General features: G+C 43.2%; 1 protein-coding gene across 1 annotated transcript; it reads left to right on the top strand.

Moving 5' to 3' along the window:
- Window positions 1-661: 661 nt before the first annotated feature.
- rnd1b (Rho family GTPase 1b) lies at window positions 662-19283 on the top strand (the record flags this gene model as incomplete). Its single annotated transcript, XM_080733424.1, has 5 exons — window positions 662-781; window positions 2655-2742; window positions 15748-15857; window positions 17176-17310; window positions 19038-19283. The coding sequence occupies 5 exons, from the start codon at window positions 662-664 to the stop codon at window positions 19281-19283; spliced, it is 699 nt and encodes a 232-aa protein (XP_080589550.1).
- Between the last annotated feature and the right edge of the window lie 1604 nt (window positions 19284-20887).

Raw genomic sequence — 20887 nt, 5'->3', positions numbered from 1 at the left:
TCTATCTAATTTATGGCAGAAAAACAATTTCTAATATTTATATTATTCATACTATATATCATATATTAGAGAATAAATATTACAGACACTTGGACAGAAAACATGTTATATTATGTTATACATAACACAAAGCTGAATGTAATTATATGTTTGTATAGTATGTGTGTATATAATATATAGTCTACTACACTCAATATTATATATGATATGATAATATAGGCTATATGCGCCTATAACTATCGGGATCCTGAAATGAAAAGACTATCAGTGAATCAGGCTATGATGATGATGACTCATCCTCCTCCACACAAACACAATACGTGTAATTCCCCGCAGGGATGCATTTGTTTCTTAAAATACAATCATGGTCACAATAACTTGTTTTTTAGACGACTGTGATTTCACGTGAACATGATTGTGAGCACAGTTAAAAGTGATCAAAGCCCGTGGAATGGAGCTCTCCCATTGGCCGCTGCTGCCTTGTATAAAGACCCGCAGTGGCAAATTCAATCAGATCATCCGCAGGCTTCCTCAGAGGAAACACTGGAACGCGTTCACACTTCGCACCGGGACGTTTTGGAGCGTTTCTCTGTGGTGTTGTTATTATTATTATTTTATTTTAACATTCTATGTGAAGCATCGGGACGTATATATTTACACCATGAAGGAAAGGAGGAACACGCAGCCGTTGGTGGTGAGATGTAAGCTGGTTCTTGTAGGAGACGTTCAATGCGGAAAAACGGCGATGTTGCAAGTCCTGGCTAAGGACTGCTACCCAGAGGTATGACCATGTTCCTCTCTTATCATGTGTGTGTCTCATTTATGTTATAGCCAGTGATATATAGGGAGGGGTATAATAGCTTATATATATTTTTTAAATCACAATAGTAGTAGCCTAGGCTATAGCTAGGTTGTATTATTCTGTTGTTTGTGGGCAAAATGAAGATGTTCTTCCCCCGGTAAGATGCGAGCCTATGTCAAAATGTCATTTTTGGCACAGAAAATACTCATCACAGCTCACAACGCATAGCAGCGCGACGCGTTGTGAGCTTGTAGATCAGCTATAGTGTGATGCAGGACAGGTGCAGGCTGGTAATTTTGATGCGCAATTTTAAAGATGTCATTATTCTGGATATAGGCTATCCTATTAGGCCTATGTGTTATTATTTTGCGCCATATAAAATGTTCTATTTTCCTTTCGCATCTATATGACATTATATTGTTTAGCCTATCTAGGCCTACTATCTATGATAGCCTATTTATAGTTGTAGAAATACTATTGAACAGAAATCTAATTAAAGGCAGTGCTTGTCAAACGTGCTTGTCAAACGTTTTCATGTCAAGGACCCATAAATTAATCTTTATAAATATTTGGCATTGCCATTTTCAAAGAATGTCAAGATGTTTTATAACTGATATATTTATATACAGGGCCATACCCCACTTTGGGAACCCCTGCATTAGACCACTGACCACCATACCTCTGAGCGTGTAGGGAACCAAATCATTTGGGTTAGGGTCCATTTGTTTCCCAACTATACATAATTTATCTGGGGACCCCTTGAGGTCCCCAGACTCCACTTTGAGAACCAATGAATTAAAGTAGTTAACCCCCAAAATGACTTTTTTCCCCTATTGATTGGTCACACCATGGAGACTTGAGTTCAACACATTTTTTTTTTGTATTTGTCGCATTCCTAATACAAAAATAATAATAATAATAATAATGATTATAGTAAATTTACCCCCATTGATTCTGGAAGGGGACCCAAATGCAAGTGCCTGAATGGGGACCCAAATAAGGCGCTGGATGGGGACCCAAATGCATTTGGGTCAAGTAAATTTATCCCGATTGATTCTCACACAAAGGCATTTGGGTCCCCATGCAGGGCCTTGTATTTGGGCATTTGGGTCCCCATCCAGAATCAATGGGGTACATTTACTATAATCATTTTTTTGTCTTAGGAATGCGACAAATACCAAAAGATATTATTGAACTAAAGTCTCCATGTTGTGACTAATCAATAGAGAAAAAGTCATTTCGAGGGTGAACTCCTTTAAGGAAGTGACTGTGTCGAGTAGGGCTGTCACGATTATGACATTTTACATGACGATTAATTTTCTCTCAAATAATTGCGATTAACGATTTAATTGTGTTTTTGTCGTTGACAATTACATTTCTGTTTGGCTTGTAGGCTTTGAAACTGCACATGGCAGATATGACACATAACCTTAAATATTCAATGAAATTACTGACATATTTGACAACTTTATACTTAGGGTTAGGGTTAAATAACATTGATAGTGGAAATAGCCGATCTACAAGCTCACAACGCGTCGCATTGCGACGCGTTGTGAGCTTGTAGATCTGCTATTTCCACTATTTTTGACTTTCTTAAAAATATATGAACATTTTTCAACATGGAAACGACTATGACGATTATGAAGAATAATCACGATTATGTCAAATAATCACAATTAGACGATTATGTAATAATAATTGTGACAGCCCTAGTGTCGAGCCCAGACGGTTATGTGTTGCTGCTACATTCCATTACCTGTGGCACCAGTGTGGCAGCCAAGCCAAGCATGTTGGCTGACTCTGAGTGACGCCTCTCAGCACTAATGACACCATGTTGCTAATTGTCCCACAGACGTACGTGCCAACGGTGTTTGAGAACTATACAGCCTGCCTGGAACTGGAGGAGCAGCGCGTGGAGCTCAGTCTGTGGGACACGTCAGGTAAAACTGATTCCACCGTGTTTCTTCTTGCCTCCCCGCCAGCCAGGGGTGTCGCACCAAATTCTGGGTCCTGGCTGGGTGCTTTAACTATTGAAAAATCACACCCGTGTGAACTGAGCGGTGGTTTACCCACCTCATAGATCATGTGTACCGATTTTTGTGACATTTGAAGAAAAAAATCACACCCGTGTGAAGTGGAGCTGTGTGTGTGTGTGTGTGTGTGTGTGTGTGTGTGTGTGTGTGTGTGTGTGTGTGTGTGTGTGTGTGTGTGTAGATCATGTGTACCGATTTTTGTGACATTTGAAGAAAATATGTAGGAAAAGGAGCAAAAGGTGTGTTTTGGAGAAAATTCAAGATGGCGGAAAATCTATCCTGGCGCAAATGGGCGTGTATATGAGGAGATGCGTCATGACCCAAGGAATCCAGGGAAAAGGGAATTTTAATTTTCCGACCTACGGTTCAAGAGTTACAGGCCGAAACGTAAAGTGGACTGTTATAGCGCCACCATGAGGCCGAGTGACGATTTTTTTTTTTTTAATCCTTGATATCATTATAAATCTCCTCTCCAAGTTTTGTAACTGTAGCCCCTATGGTTTGCGAGAAAAAAAATAATTGAAAGTGAGTTTTTGCCATTCCCATTATAAGTCAATGGGGAAAATTAATTCACTAATAAATTAATATCAATTAAACGATACAACTTTTCTCTTAGAAAAGTAATAGCACACGATTCCCGATGAAGCCGGTCAATTTGACATATGGCGCGAGTGTGTGGTGCAAAAACTGTGGGACTAGTGGCGTGCCGAAGTTTAGGAAGTTCAGGCTACATACACACAGACAGACAGACACACACACACACACACAGACAGACCCACACAGCCACGTATAGGGAGCCTGTGTTTCACACAGCTCCAAAAATGTAGGAAAAGGAGCAAAAAGTGTGTTTTGGAGAAAATTCAAGATGGCGGAAAATCCATCCTGGCGCAAATGGGCGTGGCCTATATGGGGAGATGGGGAGATGCGTCTTGACCCAAGGAATCCAGGGAAAAAAGAATTTTAATTTTCCGATCTACGGTTCAAGAGTTACGGGGCAAAACGTAAAGTGGGCCGTTATAGCGCCACCATGAGGCCGAGTGATGTAATTATTTTTCGATTCATTCTTAAAATCATTATGAATCTCCTCTCCGAGGTTTGAAACTGTAGCTCCTATGGTTTACGAGAGAAAAATACTTGAAAGTGATTTCTTGCATTGTCCCATTATAAGTCAATGGGGACAATTAAGCGTCGTTTTTTGCCGATTACGTCGGCATGGTAAGGCGGATCGGAACGAAAGGTAATAGAACACCATTCCCGGCCGAGCCGCACATTTTGATGTATATATTGCGCGAGTGGCGTAAATGGTGCGGCACTAGTTACGCGCCGAAGTTTAGGCTACATACAGACAGACAGACACGGACGGAGACCCACACACACGGCCACGTATAGGAGCGTTGTGACCACCGCTCAAAAATAGCAGATATACAAGCTCACAGCGCGGCACCGAGTGCCACGCTGCGAGCTTGTAAATCTGCTATTTTTGAAAAAAAATTGAAAGGTTTTTGGAAAAACCTAGGTTTCCATGTCAGTGGTCTGTGGTGCTCAAACCTTTTCATGTGAAGGACCCCCAAAATGATATGTATTTGGCCACAGACCCCCATCTCAAAATTATTTCCAGCCCCCCCCCCTGAAGCAAAATTTGAGTTACAAATGTTCGCTTAAAAAAATACATATATTCAAAGATTTGCACACCTTCACAACCTTTCAAAAATAGCAGATCTACAAGCTCGCAGCATGCACTGTGAGCTTGAATATCTGCAATTTTTCAATAGCTAAAGTATACAATAATTAAGGCCCCTCCACTTTGGGCCCTGGTAACTCAGTCCCACTTTTCCCCCCTTGTGACGCCCCTGGTCTCCCCAATGTCCGCTGTCTGTCTGTCTGTCTGTCTGTCTGTCTGTCTGTCTGTCTGTCTGCCTCCCTCCCAGACCCTGCAGCATGGAATGTAGGGATGCGCTTTGATCTGAGACGCATCTGTCTCCATCTCCAGCTGAGCTAGCAGACTGACTCTGATAAAGTCGCTTTGCAGGGTTGATGATCCAGTCTGGTCTACTAGGCCAGTGGTTCTCAACCTGTGGGTCATTTTTTTGGGGGGTCTCCAGATGATTGTGAAACATTGTTTTCTCACTCAACAGTGAACAAACCTACCGTAATTGCTGGACTATAAGCCGCACGTGAATATAAGCCGCACTAGCTACATTTAGAACAAAAAACAAATGTTTACATAAATAAGCCGCACCTGACTATAAGCCGCAGGTGTCCTTCCTGCTTCCCACTAGAGCGCCCCTGGTGGCTGTTAGCTGTACAAATCTATATATAAATCCTTGTTAAAGACCATTGTAAAACTAACTAACTGGCCGTTTCCTGTAAAAATCTTTATATTAGCCGCACCGTTGTATAAGCCGCAGGGTTCAAAACATGGGAAAAAAGCCGCGGCTTATAGTCCGGCACGTGTCTAAAGTGACAATTGAAGGACTTTTTAATTCCTCTAAAATGACAAATTATACATTGGTCAAATTGATATTAGAGGCTGAAATTGTAAAATTAGCCGATCTACATGCTCACAACGTTGCGAGGCGTTGTGAGCATGTAGATCGGCTATTTTCACAATAGAACCATGTTATACTAAATGTAATGCCTCAACTCTTACTCGTTAAAATGTGATTATTTTGGAGGTCACATCCTGAAAAGGTTGAGAACCACTGTACTCTACTAGGCCATGAGGTGAACCTTGAAAAAGTGACTTTTCCACATCTGGGCACTACTTTTTAGACCCTTGTGGATTAGGTTAAATGTTCTCCGCAAAAGTTCCTGCAGTTTTTTTGCCACGAGCCATTAATGTATTTAAATGTGAATTACAAAAAAATAATAATCTTTTGGTGATTGTTTTGCTTATAAATGTATTATTCATGTATATGTATTCATTGATGAAATGTATTCATGAAATGCATTCATTTTGATGACAAAATCTCTCTCAACCTGTAATTTACGTGTACCTAACATACTCGTGTACCTAACATACTGTATATGAGACAAGTATTGGTATACCGTACTCACATGGGAAATTAAACTATGAAATATAGCAACGCTTAAAAAAAAAGGCTTCAACTTGAGTGATTTGCACCTACAAAATAAAACATAACACATGGTAAGTCTTTCTCAACACACATGTTTCATACATTAAAAATGTCACTCAGAACCTACTGTGTAATAAGAGGAAGAAAAATAAAACAGTACACTTTGACCCCAAATGGCAGAAATCAATGAAAATGCTGCCACGCTCCCAAAATTTCAAATAATGCCAAAAATGTACAATACTAGAATAGATCCATTACAGCATGTACTCAAGAATGAGTACACACTATATATAGTCTACTATACAATATGTATTGCAATAAATCAATGTGTTAATGTCACAGCATGTCTCAGGAGTAGAACAGAACCCCCCCCCCCCCCCCTCCCTCACATAACTGGACAATTCTACCATAATTACTACTCAAATTCAGCCCAAAATATGGTGTGCAATTATGTGTTAGTATCACAGCATGTCTCATCAATAAATATATGAAATCATATCACCCACCACCCCTTCTCACCCCATCTCACCCCGCATCCCATTGGGTGCCAATCATGCAAGTCAAGTTGGTGTTTTTACATTCATGGTCTAAATTCACATTTGAGTACACTAATGCATCAATACCAGTCTCATATTTTAGGTACAAATATAAATGACAGCTTGAGAAAGATTTTGTGATTTAAAAAAATTATATCAAGAAAGCAAATCCAGCAGCATAAGATTTTTGTTTTGCGTTTATATATACATTTATGGCTTGTGACCAAAAACTGCACTTACTGTAACCCAAATTCCACGATGCCTAGACATGGAATTGAAATTATTTTTCTACGCAATTTTTCTTGGTCACCAGACGGCCTATAGAGACCTGATATGGAAACGGTGCAGGTGTGTGTGTGTGCGTGCGCACACTAGACCACATTGGTCAATTTGGAACAGAACACCAGGCATTCTGATGCAAGGTTAAGCTGAGCAGAGTTTGCTGTGCACAATGATTTTTAATGTTGTTTCTGGGTAGGCCTATTGGTTTCTGGGCCTGTTATGATATGCATGAAATGGCCCACATGAGTTATTGTGTAATTGTATGGTGATGTGCTCAGCTTTACAGTAGGCTACATGATCATCATCTTATTATCGTATCAATGCTGAGACTGGGAAATAACAGAGTAAGGTCAGAGAGCATGGACCCCAAGGCAGGAATCAATGGCATTGCTTAGACCCCTATTGTATGACTGTAGCCTTTAAAAACCCTTGAAGAGCAACAGTTTACAAATGTATACCATACAGAGGATATTTTGAAATGCACATTTCAAATGCAAGGTTTTGTGTTTGATTTGTCATTTTTCAAATGATGATCATGCTCATATAGGTAATCACCTTGTCTGGGGACGGTACTGGTGCTTTCCAAATACAGTAAAAACACGCACGCACGCGCGCACACACACACACACACGCACACACACGCACGCGCACACGCACACACACCTCCTACAGTACATCACCAAAGCTAATTTGAAATGACTTGAATGGGACGTTGAATGGGGAAGAATAAAGATCAAAAAGCACATTCCCTTCAGCAATTTGTGTGACTAATATGCTCCAATGCATGCTGTCAGATTGACACTGCTTCAGTAGTAATTATCTACTATCTCTAATTTAACATCATTTCTTTTGCTTGAGACTCTAAAGAGAAATTCTGCCTCCCCTGGACCCAAACTAGTGAAAAACAAGCATGTTGCGATGTGAGTTTGTAGATCTGCTATCTTCACCACTTCTTTCAATAACATTTCTTCTTTCTTTCTATTAATTGTATTAAAATGTTTGATTTTTTAAATTTAATTCAGATTAAAAAAATATATCTTTCAAAATAAACAAAACATAGGAAAGGGAAAAAACATATATTTTTATCTGCAACCCTTAAAAATGGGTCCACAGCCCAAAAATGGGTCCCGACCCAATGTTTTAAATAACAGGCCAAGGACCCCTTAGTTGAGAGAGAGATGAAGCAGGGACCCCCACAACCTTATCATAGATACCATATACCGGTAGTTTCATTGTTTGACAGCACAATCATCAGTATATTTTGGATTCATGTCCATTTGTGTTTTCAGATATTTAACCACTTGAACCATCAATACTTAATAAACCTGACCTTTCACTCTGTACTTTGTCTGCTCTTTTTCACCAAAGCTCTTTGCCAAAAATAGCCGATCTACAAGCTCACAACGCCTCGCAGAGCTTTTAGATCTGCTATTTTTGGGTAAAGTTCTCAGAATATGGACATTAGGGTTCAAGTGGAAAAATATAAAAGAAGAGAAAAAAGGTTTCTATCACTCAAAGATTTGAAGGATCCCTGTAGTAACTCTGAGGACCCCCTAGGGGTCCCGGACCCCCTGTTGAAGACCCATGGTGTAGAAGAAGGTCAGTGTGTCATGGCGGCTTGGCCCTGGGGTTGAGTGGTGTGTAGTGTACTGACCTGGATACAGTAAACCTGCGTCTGCTCTGCAGCACCTGTCTGATTCCCTCCATGCTTACTGCACATCAGACCCGCATCCTGTTCATCCCTATACAGGCATGCATGCTGGATGCTGCAAGCATCTTCACTAGGTCACCATGGCTGAGTAAACATGCCTGTGTACATCCACTAGTCTCTCAGGGCAGACGCGTTGTTGTCGGCCACAATTTTCAAAGCTCTGAAAACGAGTAGAAAATAAAGCAGACTGCCACGTCACAGACTGCCAAGTCGCATAAATAACTCCTGCTGGAAACCAAATTAGTCGAAGAGCTGGCTAGGCTTTGACTAGGCTTCGACTAGGTTTCGACTTCCGGAAATGGAAGTTCAGAAACCTTTTTATTTTACAGATAGCAGACAGCTTCCTGTTCTCAACTTCTACCGTGTGGAATTACAGACTCTGTCTGTAGCATTCGAAGATTGTGAAAGAGATATCCTAGCTTGAGAGACTTTTTATATCGTTGTTGTCGGGTGGAAACCTTGTAGGTCCAAAACTGTTTGTTTAGTATTTATCATTTTAAAAAGCACACATGTGTGCTTGTAGATCAGCTATTTTCACTAGTTTTGTTCGACAGTCTTGTATGTTGAAGCAGGGCTTTACTTTTACAAAAGAAAAAAACATACAAATTTGAAAAAGATTTCTGGCCGACACACAGTAAAGTCTACAGTGTTCATTCTCTGAGAGTGTATAATTGAAAACAAATGGACCCGTATGGGTCGTGGGAATTTTACTGTATGTATGTACGATGCTGGGCAACGCTTATGTGCGCTTGCATTGTGTGTACTGTATACGTGTGTGTGTGTGTGTTATGCAATGCATATTCATGTAAGTGTGAATATACTGTATGTGCATATGCCTGCGTGGGCGTGTAAGACCGCCTGCTAACAGCAAAGCCCTTATGTAACAGACTCACTTGTATGTGATGAAGCTGTTTACCATGCTCTCAGCATTTTCTCCATGACCTGAAAGTTGCAGCAGTGGTACTAGTACAACTCATGTAATTCCCTGACCAGACCAAATCCCCCCTGTTTTAAATCCCAGACTCTGGACATTTGGTCTGGCTAGCATGAGCAGGTTGGGCGCCTTGGGATGTGGGGAAAAGGCTGACAACAAGGAAGGTTTCTGGAGCAGACAGCGAGGCAGGAGATTCGGAAATGATTGTGACCTGCATTCCCCTCCATATGCTGCCCTGGGTCGGCCACACGAGCAGCACAATGCAGGGGATTAAGATTCAAAATGGGAACGCTGTGCTGTACTGGTGACTGGCCTTAAAGCGTTAGGACTGCTTCCTCTGTCCTTCTGTCGCTGAACATTATACACACTGCTCGAACCTCTAGTCATCTAAAAGTCTCTGGCATCATTTGCCATTCTTTTCTACAATCCATCCCCCTCTTGTCATTGTTTTTCCTCCATCCCCCTTTACTTTCCCTGGTTGAGGGGGGGGGGTTGCCCTCAACCAACCCCCTCTGCCTCTATCGCTCTCTGGCCTGTCTGGCTGACCACGGGGACCATATTGCAACCACCCCCTCCCCAAGTCTGCTGGCCGAGACGGCTCACACATCCCACGACACTGTCCCAGTGATGATGAATGACAGGCAGTAGGGGCTAACGGATGGTCACACACCATGCAGTTTCACCTTCTTACTATAATCTGCTCTAATTGCATGGAGCTGTGCCGCTGTGGGGCCCCACCATGGCGAGTGGGTCTCCTCGTTATCCCGGTTCGTCTTCATTGATTGGACTGACCTCATCGCTGCCCCCCCCCCCCACCAGCAGGCTGCTCTCCCTCCCCTCCCAACCTCAGGACCCGTGGATTTACTGACCAAAATCAATCCGCTGGATTTAATCAGCCCGTCCCAATCGGACATGCGGAGGGGGAGAGGGGACAGAGAGCAGTGGGGGCTGGGGGGAGAGGAAAAGACAAGGCAAGGAGGGGAACCTAAAGCCTGAGTTATACTAGCTGTGTACGGGTGTTGCGCACCGAAAACAGCAGATCTACAAGCTCGCAAGGTGCTGCGCAGTGCGACGTGTTGTGACTGTGAGCTTGTAGATTTGACGTTTTCGGTGTGCAACACCCACACGCAACTAACTATGCAAACTATGCTGTATGTCAGGCTTCACACTGTCCAGTGGCTGTAACTCATGATGGTGAATAATGCATCTTGTCACAGTATATTGTTAGGGAGTAATAAATACTAGTTTGAATGGACTTGCTGACACATGGCTTTGTGTTTCAGTCCATGCACATAAGGATTACTTGCATGATACATGGATGAGATTGATTTGGAATGAGCCAATATCCAATTTAGCTGATGGAACAATCTGTTCCAATCTGTAAAACAGAGCCATCATTAAAAGATGATGAAAAGCATCATGCTAATGGTCATATATCACATACTGGAACGGTCGCCTGGTTATAACCACCCGGGGCAGTATACTATTTATGTTAGTTTTAGCATCAGGGAATGCTTTAAAAAGGGTAAGCCTCCCTAGAGGAAAGGGTGTATTGTTATTAGAGAATAGAAGCAGCCACAGTGTGAATTAATGTCCAATCAACCATGTGGTCATTTGCAGTGTTATGGGCAAAAGAAGGCAAGGTGAGCAGAGAGTTTGGGACAAAGAGGGCCCATAGTAATTAACATTTATATTTCTCTTACCACAGCACTTTTGCCCTTCACACATTGACTCTGTGACAAGTAGTGATATTGCATTCTATCACGGCATGACTCCAAATGTGGGCAAGTTTTCACCGCAACCCCGTTCAATTCCATCATAAAATGTCATATTTCAAAAAGTGTAAAACACATATTTGTGTACAAAGTTTGGCACTCTTCAGTTCAGAGGTTTGCGAGATCATCTCCGCGCACGCACGCACGCACGCACGCACGCGCACACACACACACTCTTTCCGGGTCCTCACTGGGTAGTAAGAACGGGTACACACACACACACACACACACACACACACACACACACACACACACACACACACACACACACACACACACACACACACACACACACACACACACACACACACACACACACACACACACACACAGGCATTGATGCGGCTACCCTCTTGTAGTTGTGAAAAGTATAGAGTTGATTACAGGTTGGAGTTTAGAATCTAACCAGGTTTGTTTCAGCTTATGTTTTCTTAATACTCCTTTTTTGGCCAAGTGTTGTTTTAACTGATATTGTTGCCATGTTTAGCCCTTTGACTATGACTCACAGTTTACTTAACACTACTGCAGATTGTTTTCCAAATCATACTGTGGTTTGTTTGCTTTTCGAGGAAGACACTGGATTCCATTAAAACCACATCAACCCTATACCTATTCTGGTGCGAGCATTCGAAGCTCACAACACATCACAGCTGAAATGTAAGCTTCGGCTATTTTTGGAGAGAGATTTGGTGTAGAGGGAAATACTACAATAGAGGCCTGGAACGGGGGACCCCTGTCAACTAAGTATATAGGCAGGTATTGACACTAAGGCTTGCCCACCTGCCCCCGGCAGGTAAAAAAAAGCTTTGGGGCAGGTGGAGTTTGCTTTCAGTTTGCCCGACAGGGCAAGTACTTGTTTGATAGGGGACGTAACTGTCTATAAGCAAGATACTGTATCTGTCTAAACAACTGAACATGGCAAGAGCGCTCTGTCTCCTGGTCTGGAATGTAAAATAAGAGCACTGTTTACCTATAATGTGCTGTTTTCACTGTTAAAATAACCCATAGTCATATTCATAGTTATGTAGGTATTTTGCATACAAAATTAGGTATGACATTTTTAATTAAAGCACAGCCCCAGGAAGTAAAAAGAAAAGTGTTACATTGAACAGTAATTAAATGTTACCTATCATTTTATAATTGACGATTTACTTTTTGGGCAAGTGGGCAAGAACTTCGGGCAAGTAGAACATGACCTGTACTTGCCCGACGGGCAAGTGCCTCTGAGACCTTAGTGTCAACCCCTGTATAGGGTTTAAACGGTTAAACAGCATCAGTGACGCAGCAAGCAGCCAAGTAAAGTATAAATCAGGCGTAATGTAACGAAGAGTGTTTTTCTTTTGGATGGCCTGCCAGCTACATAGTTAGCATCTGCAGCATTAGTACAGCTCCTGGGTACAGAGATGGGGCTGCAAGCTACATATGTAGTTAGTACTGTAGCAGCTGCAGCACCAGTAAGGTCCTGGGTTGTGAGATGGGCTGCATGGGCTCCTCTCATCCCTAAATCTGTGAGTCATCCCATGTAGATTATGAATCTGTCTGACCTCTGCTTTCTCTCCACTGGAGATGTGTGATAATGATGTGCCTAATAAAAGCCTGATTTATAACAGCCTAAATCAGGCGCATACAAGCGCTCAATTCATCGCATTGTAGGTCTGCTATGTTCGGTGCACACCAATGTAGTGCGACAGAGTATAAATTTAGCATAAGGCATGTCATTTAGTTCATGTAGGGCCAGCAGTGGCTCAAGGGCAGAGTGGCCGGTAGAGCGGCTGATGGAAACCGAGAGGTTCCCAGTTCGATCCCGGGCCCCCAGAGCTAGTGTCCAAGTGTCCTTGAGCAATACTTTGAACCCATAATTGCTCCTGATGTGCAGGTTGGTGCCTTGCATGGTTTCCTCCACCATCAGTGTATGAATGTATGTATTTGTATGGGTGAATGTGAAGCACAATCTATGTAAACCCTAGCAGCAAACAATGTGGAATTGCCTGACCAAGAAAGTGAAGTAGATCTCTTGAAATGTCTTTACATGGCTTGGCTGAGACTGGGAAGGAGGAGGAAGTAAATGGAAGGGCTTCTCTGTGATGTAATGTCAGACTGCAGGGAGGGTGAAGGATTAATGACAGCGGAAGACTATGTGATCTGCCTCAATAGAGTGCATTCTTCCTTTCTCTCCCCCATAGCAGGAACAAGCTATTTCCTCAAGGATTTGAAATCAGGCGCAGGAATGTGGTGCCACTGCACCTGTGCCACTGCATCTCCGTGCGCGCACACGCACACGCACACACACACACACACACACACACACACACACACACACACACACACACACACACACACACACACACACACACTCTTTAACTTTGATGTATTAAAAAAATGGACAGAGAATGATTAGGCTTGTGTAGCCAGACTATATCACACTGCGTGGATATGAATTCGCTGAGGGCATTTTTTTTTGCACCTGCAAATTCGTCTGGTTCCAGGCTAGAGAATGATACACAAATAGAATTTTCAGCGTTTAAAAATGGAAGACAGAAGAAATTGCTTATGTGGTGTTGAGACAAGAGAAAAACAGCATGAAAGGTCTGAGATACCCCCCCCCTCCACTCCTTGGCAGGGTGACCAATTTGTCAGCTTTAATTGAAATGGCCCCCTCTGGACCCTTGTGTGCCTGTCCATCGATTTGTGCATTTAGATCAGTGTCCATTTAATGCAGAATCACACCCGGTCTCCTGGCTGTGTGATGCCCCCAGCCAGGCAGGTACCACTGTCTGTCTTCTCTCTATCTCTCTGTCTTTCTTTAGCTTATGTCTCTTTCTCACTGATGAGAAATGTGTTCAAGAGGTTATGACCGTGCTCTTTCTCCCCTAGTTGAAGGTGCAAACGGTGGTGGTGAGACATTCAAAGGCTGGTGAATTGTGCTATCTTTACGAGGGAATAAATGTTAGATGATTGTTCTTAAACGCATTGTTTGGATAATTCATTCCCTACAACAACAAACATTTTTTTTCCCCCAAAAGCACAGAAACAGAGATGTGATGCAACAAGCGTAAACCTTTGTTCCTTCAGCGGCACTGTTTACTTCCTTCGTTCTGGACATTGAGCCCTGAGGAACCACAGCTTGTCATTAACGTTATTCCACTCACGACTCCCCAGCAGCTGGCAAATTCAATTTTACCCTTTGATAATGTAGAAAATCATTAACTATTTATGAAGCTGATCTATATGCACACATGGCCATGTTGTATGTTGCTCTTTTTTTTTAGGGTAGCTGCCATATTATTTTGTCTGATGCGATGTTCTTTTTTCTTCTACATTATAAATCAATTAGGCACCTTATGTAATATCTGATGAGTGATTACACCGTGCGGTTGTTATCCATAGCCACATAGGAAAGATAAATCCCTACTGAGACACGTATGGAACCTGAGTAAACATGTTAATCCCCCTGAGACACTGTTACTCTTTCATGTGAACCAAATATGGTATTCATCTCTGGCTGGTGCCGAACTGAACCAGACCGGGGGTTTTGCTGCGGTGGTGGGTGAATGGTGATGATTTGGCTGTACGTCTACAGTCTCCACCCCTGTTGTTGAAGAGAGGAATGTCCTCGGCAGTAGGTGGGCGGGCACTTTGCGGTGTAAAATGATTGATTGGCAGTTAAGGCAAGCCTTTATAGAGGGGTGGGAGGAATGCTTGATGCAGATGGTGGATTCCAAGGCTGTTGCTGTGGTAACAAAGGGACCGGAGGTATTGCGCGCGGCGCGCGGAGGACTTTAGGAGCGGGGGGGGGGGGGGGGGGGGGCTTACTTAAGGATTCTGAACATGAGTGGGAGCGTCTGCCTGCCGCGAGCCCCACTGTTCCACTTGCGTAATCCACTGCTAGAGACGATCAATGAGGATTTAGTGCTCGATTGTCATCTTCTCCCCCTTCCGAAACGCCAATAGAGGATAGAGGAGCCCCGGAAAGGACAGGGCCGTTTCAGGGATACCAAAGTAAGGCTCAGCATGAGAAGTGATGCCTATCAAACATAATCCCAGCTTTTCTCTCCTTCGCTCCTCGGCCTCCCCATTTCCGTCCCTGCTCTGCCCAAGCACACGTGGTCACAGCAACCAGCGCCAGATATAGTCTATTCTCCAAATTAATTAATTAATTTCTCAGCCCTGGAGCCAATTGAAGAAACTAATAGTCTCACCCAGGCTCATTAGAATAAACTGGTATGCTTGATGTATGCTGAGCCCCCAGAGACGTCCACGACCCATTGCAGATCCCATCTTACAACTTATTTGCGTTTAGGCAAACACAAATGCTTAATTTATGCTTCATCGTGCTATGGTGTCACAAGCTGGAAATAGCAGATCTCCAAGCTACAATGCGTTGCATCGCGTGATGCCATCATGCAGAACCAGTGCGCAACAGTAGCATGTGATGAAATATAAATCAGGCTTAAATTGAACTGATCAGCTTCACAACGATATCTGAACCAGCTTGAGATGTGTGCCTTCAGTTGTCACTCATTTGTTGTGTGCTGTTCCACTGATTTATCCCTGTGTTATCCACATTCAATATTTTCTCCCCTTCTTCCCCTTCAAGGTTCTCCGTACTATGACAACGTGAGGCCCCTGTGCTACAGTGACTCTGATGCGGTTTTGTTGTGTTTTGACATCAGCCGCCCAGACACCGTCGACAGTGGACTGAAGAAGGTAATAATGATAAACATAACAAACATAACAAAATCGCATTGGCACATAAACAGAAGAAATCCTCGCACGAAATAGCTCCTTTTAAAAGCAGGACAACCAGACTAGCCACGCTAGTCCTCCCACACTTTTGGTGGCATGCACATATATGTCAAATCGACCGGCTTCATCGGGACACGCAGGAGTTCATTTTGCTAAGAGATATGTTATATAGTTTAATTTTATAAAAAAAAATTCATTCATTCATTTTCTACATTGACTTTAATTCAAAATAAACTTTTCCGAAATATGGAGATGACTGACATTATAGAACACATGACACAGTATGTCCATAAATATGGGCATTCCAAGATATGGGCTTAATATTGATTACATCAGGGATCTCCATATGTGGGCATATGCATGAGACAAGTACTGACACAGAGATCTCCATATATGGCCATTAATTTATTAGTGAATTAATTTTCCCCATTGACTTGAATTTCAATGGTAAGACGGAATTCATTTGCAGGTGTGACTCTCGTCACGGCAACCACACTTGCAATTTCCAGTTGCATCTTTCTAGTTTAATTTGCATCAGTGGTAACGTTTGGAGCCTGCACACAGGTTCAGAGATAAGGTTTAAATTATTTCACTTTAGTCATTAATTTGATAATCAATTTAGAAAATTCCTATGGATTTATAGAACTATGACAGACTTCTAATTTATGATTTAGCGTAAAAGCGTGCAAATGTGATATGTCACTCTCCAATAATTACGTATTCTCAGCTGAAATGCATAACACTTTATCGCCAAAGCATAAATTTGGCTTTAGTGTGTTGGTAATCATTAGCAAGTTGGCATCATAAATCCATCGCAAACATGAGGTGGGGTGAATATCATCACTTTTGGGGGCGGAAAGTTAGTTCATGTTTTTTTTCATAAATGAGTGCCCTATTACAACAAAAGTAAAATAGCTGAACTATGAGCTCACAGCGCATCTTCACCTTGTGTTCTATTTTCACTAGTTAGATAGCCTATTTCTGTAAATCTTAAATAAATAAGGCCATGCCCAAAATAGGGATGCAAGGCTGAAAGTGGTTAAGTCTGTCTCTTTATTAATAGTCTGTCTCTTTATTCATAAATATGTAACCAGTAAAAAGTATAAACTAGTAAATGATAACAAAATAACAAATGGATACAAAAGTAACAGTTTTGGACATACAGGTTTCTACTCGACACGGCAGTGACACATATTAAGGCCCTTTACGCACTTTTATTTCCACACTATTTACGAACAGCCTAGTGAATGAGGCCAAATTATCTTCTATGTCCACACAGTGGAAGACAGAGATCCTGGACTTCTGCCCCAGCACCCGCATCCTGCTCATTGGCTGCAAGACTGATCTACGCACTGACGTCTGCACGCTGATGGAGCTGTCCAATCAGAAACAGGCACCCATAACCCACGAGCAGGTGAGAGAGAAAATAGGGACTTTAAGCAAGGACCGCTACGGCCGTCCGCTCCGGAAACCGGAAATGGATCAGTGCTCAATAGATAAACCTGCTATCGCAGCCATTCCTACTATGGCAGAAACTACCTTTCCACGTAGCGTCTACAACGTCTGCTGCATAGACGTGTCACCATGGGAACCAAATAGTTCAGTAAAAGGGGTGGGAACCCGTCGCCGACGGCTGTTTGCTTAACGATTTTGACTGCTACAGCGATTGCATCATAGCAGCTGTACTTCTGCCTAGCGGAGCCTTCCTGAAAACCGTACTTGCTTGAACTCCCTAAATGTAACATTGTTTTTTTTCCCCCCTTGAACCCCTGATCTGCATAGATTGCACTTGTTTTGTACACTTAATAAACAGTATGCTTTGCTACAAATGATACAATAACATTTTCAAAGACAGTTGCTCAAAACAGCTGAACATGAACTCACCAAAACCACAGGATACTAGACAAATGAACAGGTCTCTCAGTGAGGCAAACATACTTTTAACAGCTGATCTACTATCTCACAACGCATTGCATCTGCGTCACGTTGTGAGATTGTAGGTCAGTTATTTTCTGGTTCAGTTATTTTCTGTGTGAGACACATCATGCGATGAAGTAGAAACGTTTCTTGTTGCAAATCTCTTGGCCGAACTAGGCTTAAAATAAGGTTTGTTACGCTTAATTGTCTCCACCAACCGAAGGCATGGGGGAGAGTATGTTTTTTTTCGCCCCTGTCCGTGCGTGCGTGCGTGCGTGCGTGCGTGCGTGCGTGCGCGCGTGCGTGCGTCCGTGTGTCCTCCAGTTTGTTACCAGCTAGTCTCGCGTAGCCAGACAACTATTCCACAATCTCCGAATGCTATATAGAGTCTGGAACGGCAGCTCCCGAACGGCGAGTATCGGAAGTAGCCACTGCTTCACTGAACTGTAGTCCCACTGGAAACATAACAGAAACACAATAGCTCAGACAAAGTCATTCGAGCGGCCTATTCTTGTTATGGGTGTATAATTTAAGAAAACGTTTGAAAACATCATGTTATTGCTACTGCACCAAGGGAGCGGTTGCGTCACATCCGCTTTATCTCGCACTCATCGTTTCTATTTCCGTTTGCCAGACTGTATGCCGGGAGCATTTGCCCAAATCACGGAGGCAACAGTCTCGCGAGACTAGTTACCAGCTAATCTCCGGCACCGTTGGCCCGGTCGCTGCCAAAATGAGCACACACACTCCCTGGATGCCAATTCAGAACCTCTGCCCCACATTTTTCAAATGGCCCTGTTCTAGCGCCACCTAGTGCCACATTTCTGTACACTACTCTTAGATATTTTGTCCACAAATCCTACAAATCGGTAGACAGTATCTCTACAGTCATGTGATCATCATGGATATGTCCGATTTTCCATATTCCATCCTGATTGGCTACAATTGGCGAAGAACACATACCACCCTTTTTACATTGGCCTATATAGCACCACCAGGACGCCTGGCCTGGTGGAGACCTGTGCTCGGAAGAGCACGGCTTCTAGTTTAAACTGATCTGTAAGCAGATCTGCAAGCTCACATCATGGCATATTGAGTTTGTAGATCGGCTTTTTATCCCCCAAGCTTTTTATTCCCCCGGCTTTTTATTTCCCCGGGACACCGTTGTACGACAATCAGGCTTTAGACTGACACACTCCCTCCTTCCCTCCCCGTCATGCTCAGGGCTCTGCCATGGCCAAGCAGCTGGGTGCTGAGGCCTATCTGGAGTGCTCCGCGTTCACGTCAGAGAAGAGCATCCACAGCGTGTTCCGCACCGCCGCGCTGGCCTGCATCAACAAGCTACAGCCTCTCCCCAAGCCCAGCCCCACCCGCCGTCTCTCAAAAAGACTCCTCCACCTGCCCAGCAAGTCGGACTTGCTGTCCACCACCTTCAAAAAGGAGAAGACCAAGAGCTGCTCGGTCATGTGAGTGGAGAGACACCCCCGCCCCCCACTTCCCTCGGGGGGGAGGGACACTCCCCACGTGTGACTCCCAAGCCCCCTTGCCTATTTTGGTCTCGGGGAAGGGGGGGTGGGCACGATGGCTTTATCAGAGAAGGGCTCCCTGCTGAATCCTTCCCTCACCCCCCCGGAAGCCAAACTCCGCTCAGTAGAGGTGGATACCCCGCTGTCCACTTGCTCCTGAACCTATCAGCACACATCGCTTTTTTTTTTCTCTCTCACTACTCTTCATCTTGCCATTGAGCAAACGATATCAATCAAGGTTTGATCATCAAGCTCTTATTTTCTTTCATCATGATCAGTTATTGTTATGCAACCTTAATGGCGTGATATCGGCCCGATATACTATCTTTAGGCACAAGTTGATTTAGTCCAAATTGGAAATATGTGCAACGTTTGACGTTTAATCTTGTTATGTAAAATGCCTCTCTCAGACAATTCAGTGGATATCTTTCTAATTACAAAAATTAAGTCTAGCATGAAACGGGCATTAGAAGAAAACGCTATATTCTATATCCCTCTTAGTAAGGCCAGCGAGGTGTGAAACGGCACATCGCTCCCTGTTTAGGCCTGTGGGGCGGACAGGAGTGGAAGGGGAAGTGGTACAAAGTAAGAGCTGTTACACAAAGAGCCTTCCTGTGTCTCATCGTCTCCGTGGCGATGAGAGCAGGGAGAGAGGGAGGGAGGTGCTGTTAGTGTGGGCTAGTGTGCACACACACACCCGTCTACACTGTGTCAACCTGGATGGGTCGTTGACGCCAGGTTGTGTACGTAGGGAGAAGCCCACTCCTCAGGCTACGTGTAGACTGAATGGAGGTTTGGGATAAAGAGGCTGGTACAGTATTATGTACAAAGCAAAATTAAGATGAAATGAGGAGCGCGCAAAACCTTTCGTTTTTTTTTTTATTAGGGGCTTCCAGTGTAGCAAAATGTCGTAGCTGGCCTCTCATTCGAATATAATGACGTAATGACGAGACAGGCCTTTTTTTTAAGATGGGACATGGTACATGAAGCTTTTGTTGTGACCAGAAGCACAGACCGATGGCTGAATGCTGAGCTGTCGATTATTGTGGGTGGTGTCACTGATTGCTAGCGCCAGTCTACGTCTCATGAAGCTTTTTTTTTTTAAAGGAATTCTACAAGTGTAGGATAATGCTTATAAGCATCAGGCCGATTTCCAGTTTTAAACAGAGTTGTAGCATTACATTGTAGGTACTTCATCAGCAGTGCTGAAATGGTATGCAGTTTTGAAAATGCCTTTTTCATATCATGTTCCCCAAGTTCATTCAAGACCCTTTGACAAATATGCCTGTGGATTTCTCTTATTGTCAACAATCCAATGTAGCACTCTTTGATCTCTAACTTTACTCTTCCAAGATGACTCTCTGTATACACTCTTAATCTCCTTACCTCCAATAAGCAGCACTTATAGTAGATTACAACAAACATGGAGGGGAAATCTGCCTTTTCCTTTTTAAGATTAAATCTTTGGCTTCATGGTAATGTGTGTGTGCAGCATTTATCTCATGCTTTTAACCATGAAAGCAATAACGATTTAAGTGCTTGTGATGC

Source organism: Nannobrachium achirus, assembly GCF_963921795.1.
Source record: "Nannobrachium achirus genome assembly, chromosome: 9".
In the NCBI taxonomy this organism is placed as follows: Eukaryota; Metazoa; Chordata; class Actinopteri; order Myctophiformes; family Myctophidae; genus Nannobrachium; species Nannobrachium achirus.
This window is presented reverse-complemented; position numbering and strand designations above follow the sequence as displayed.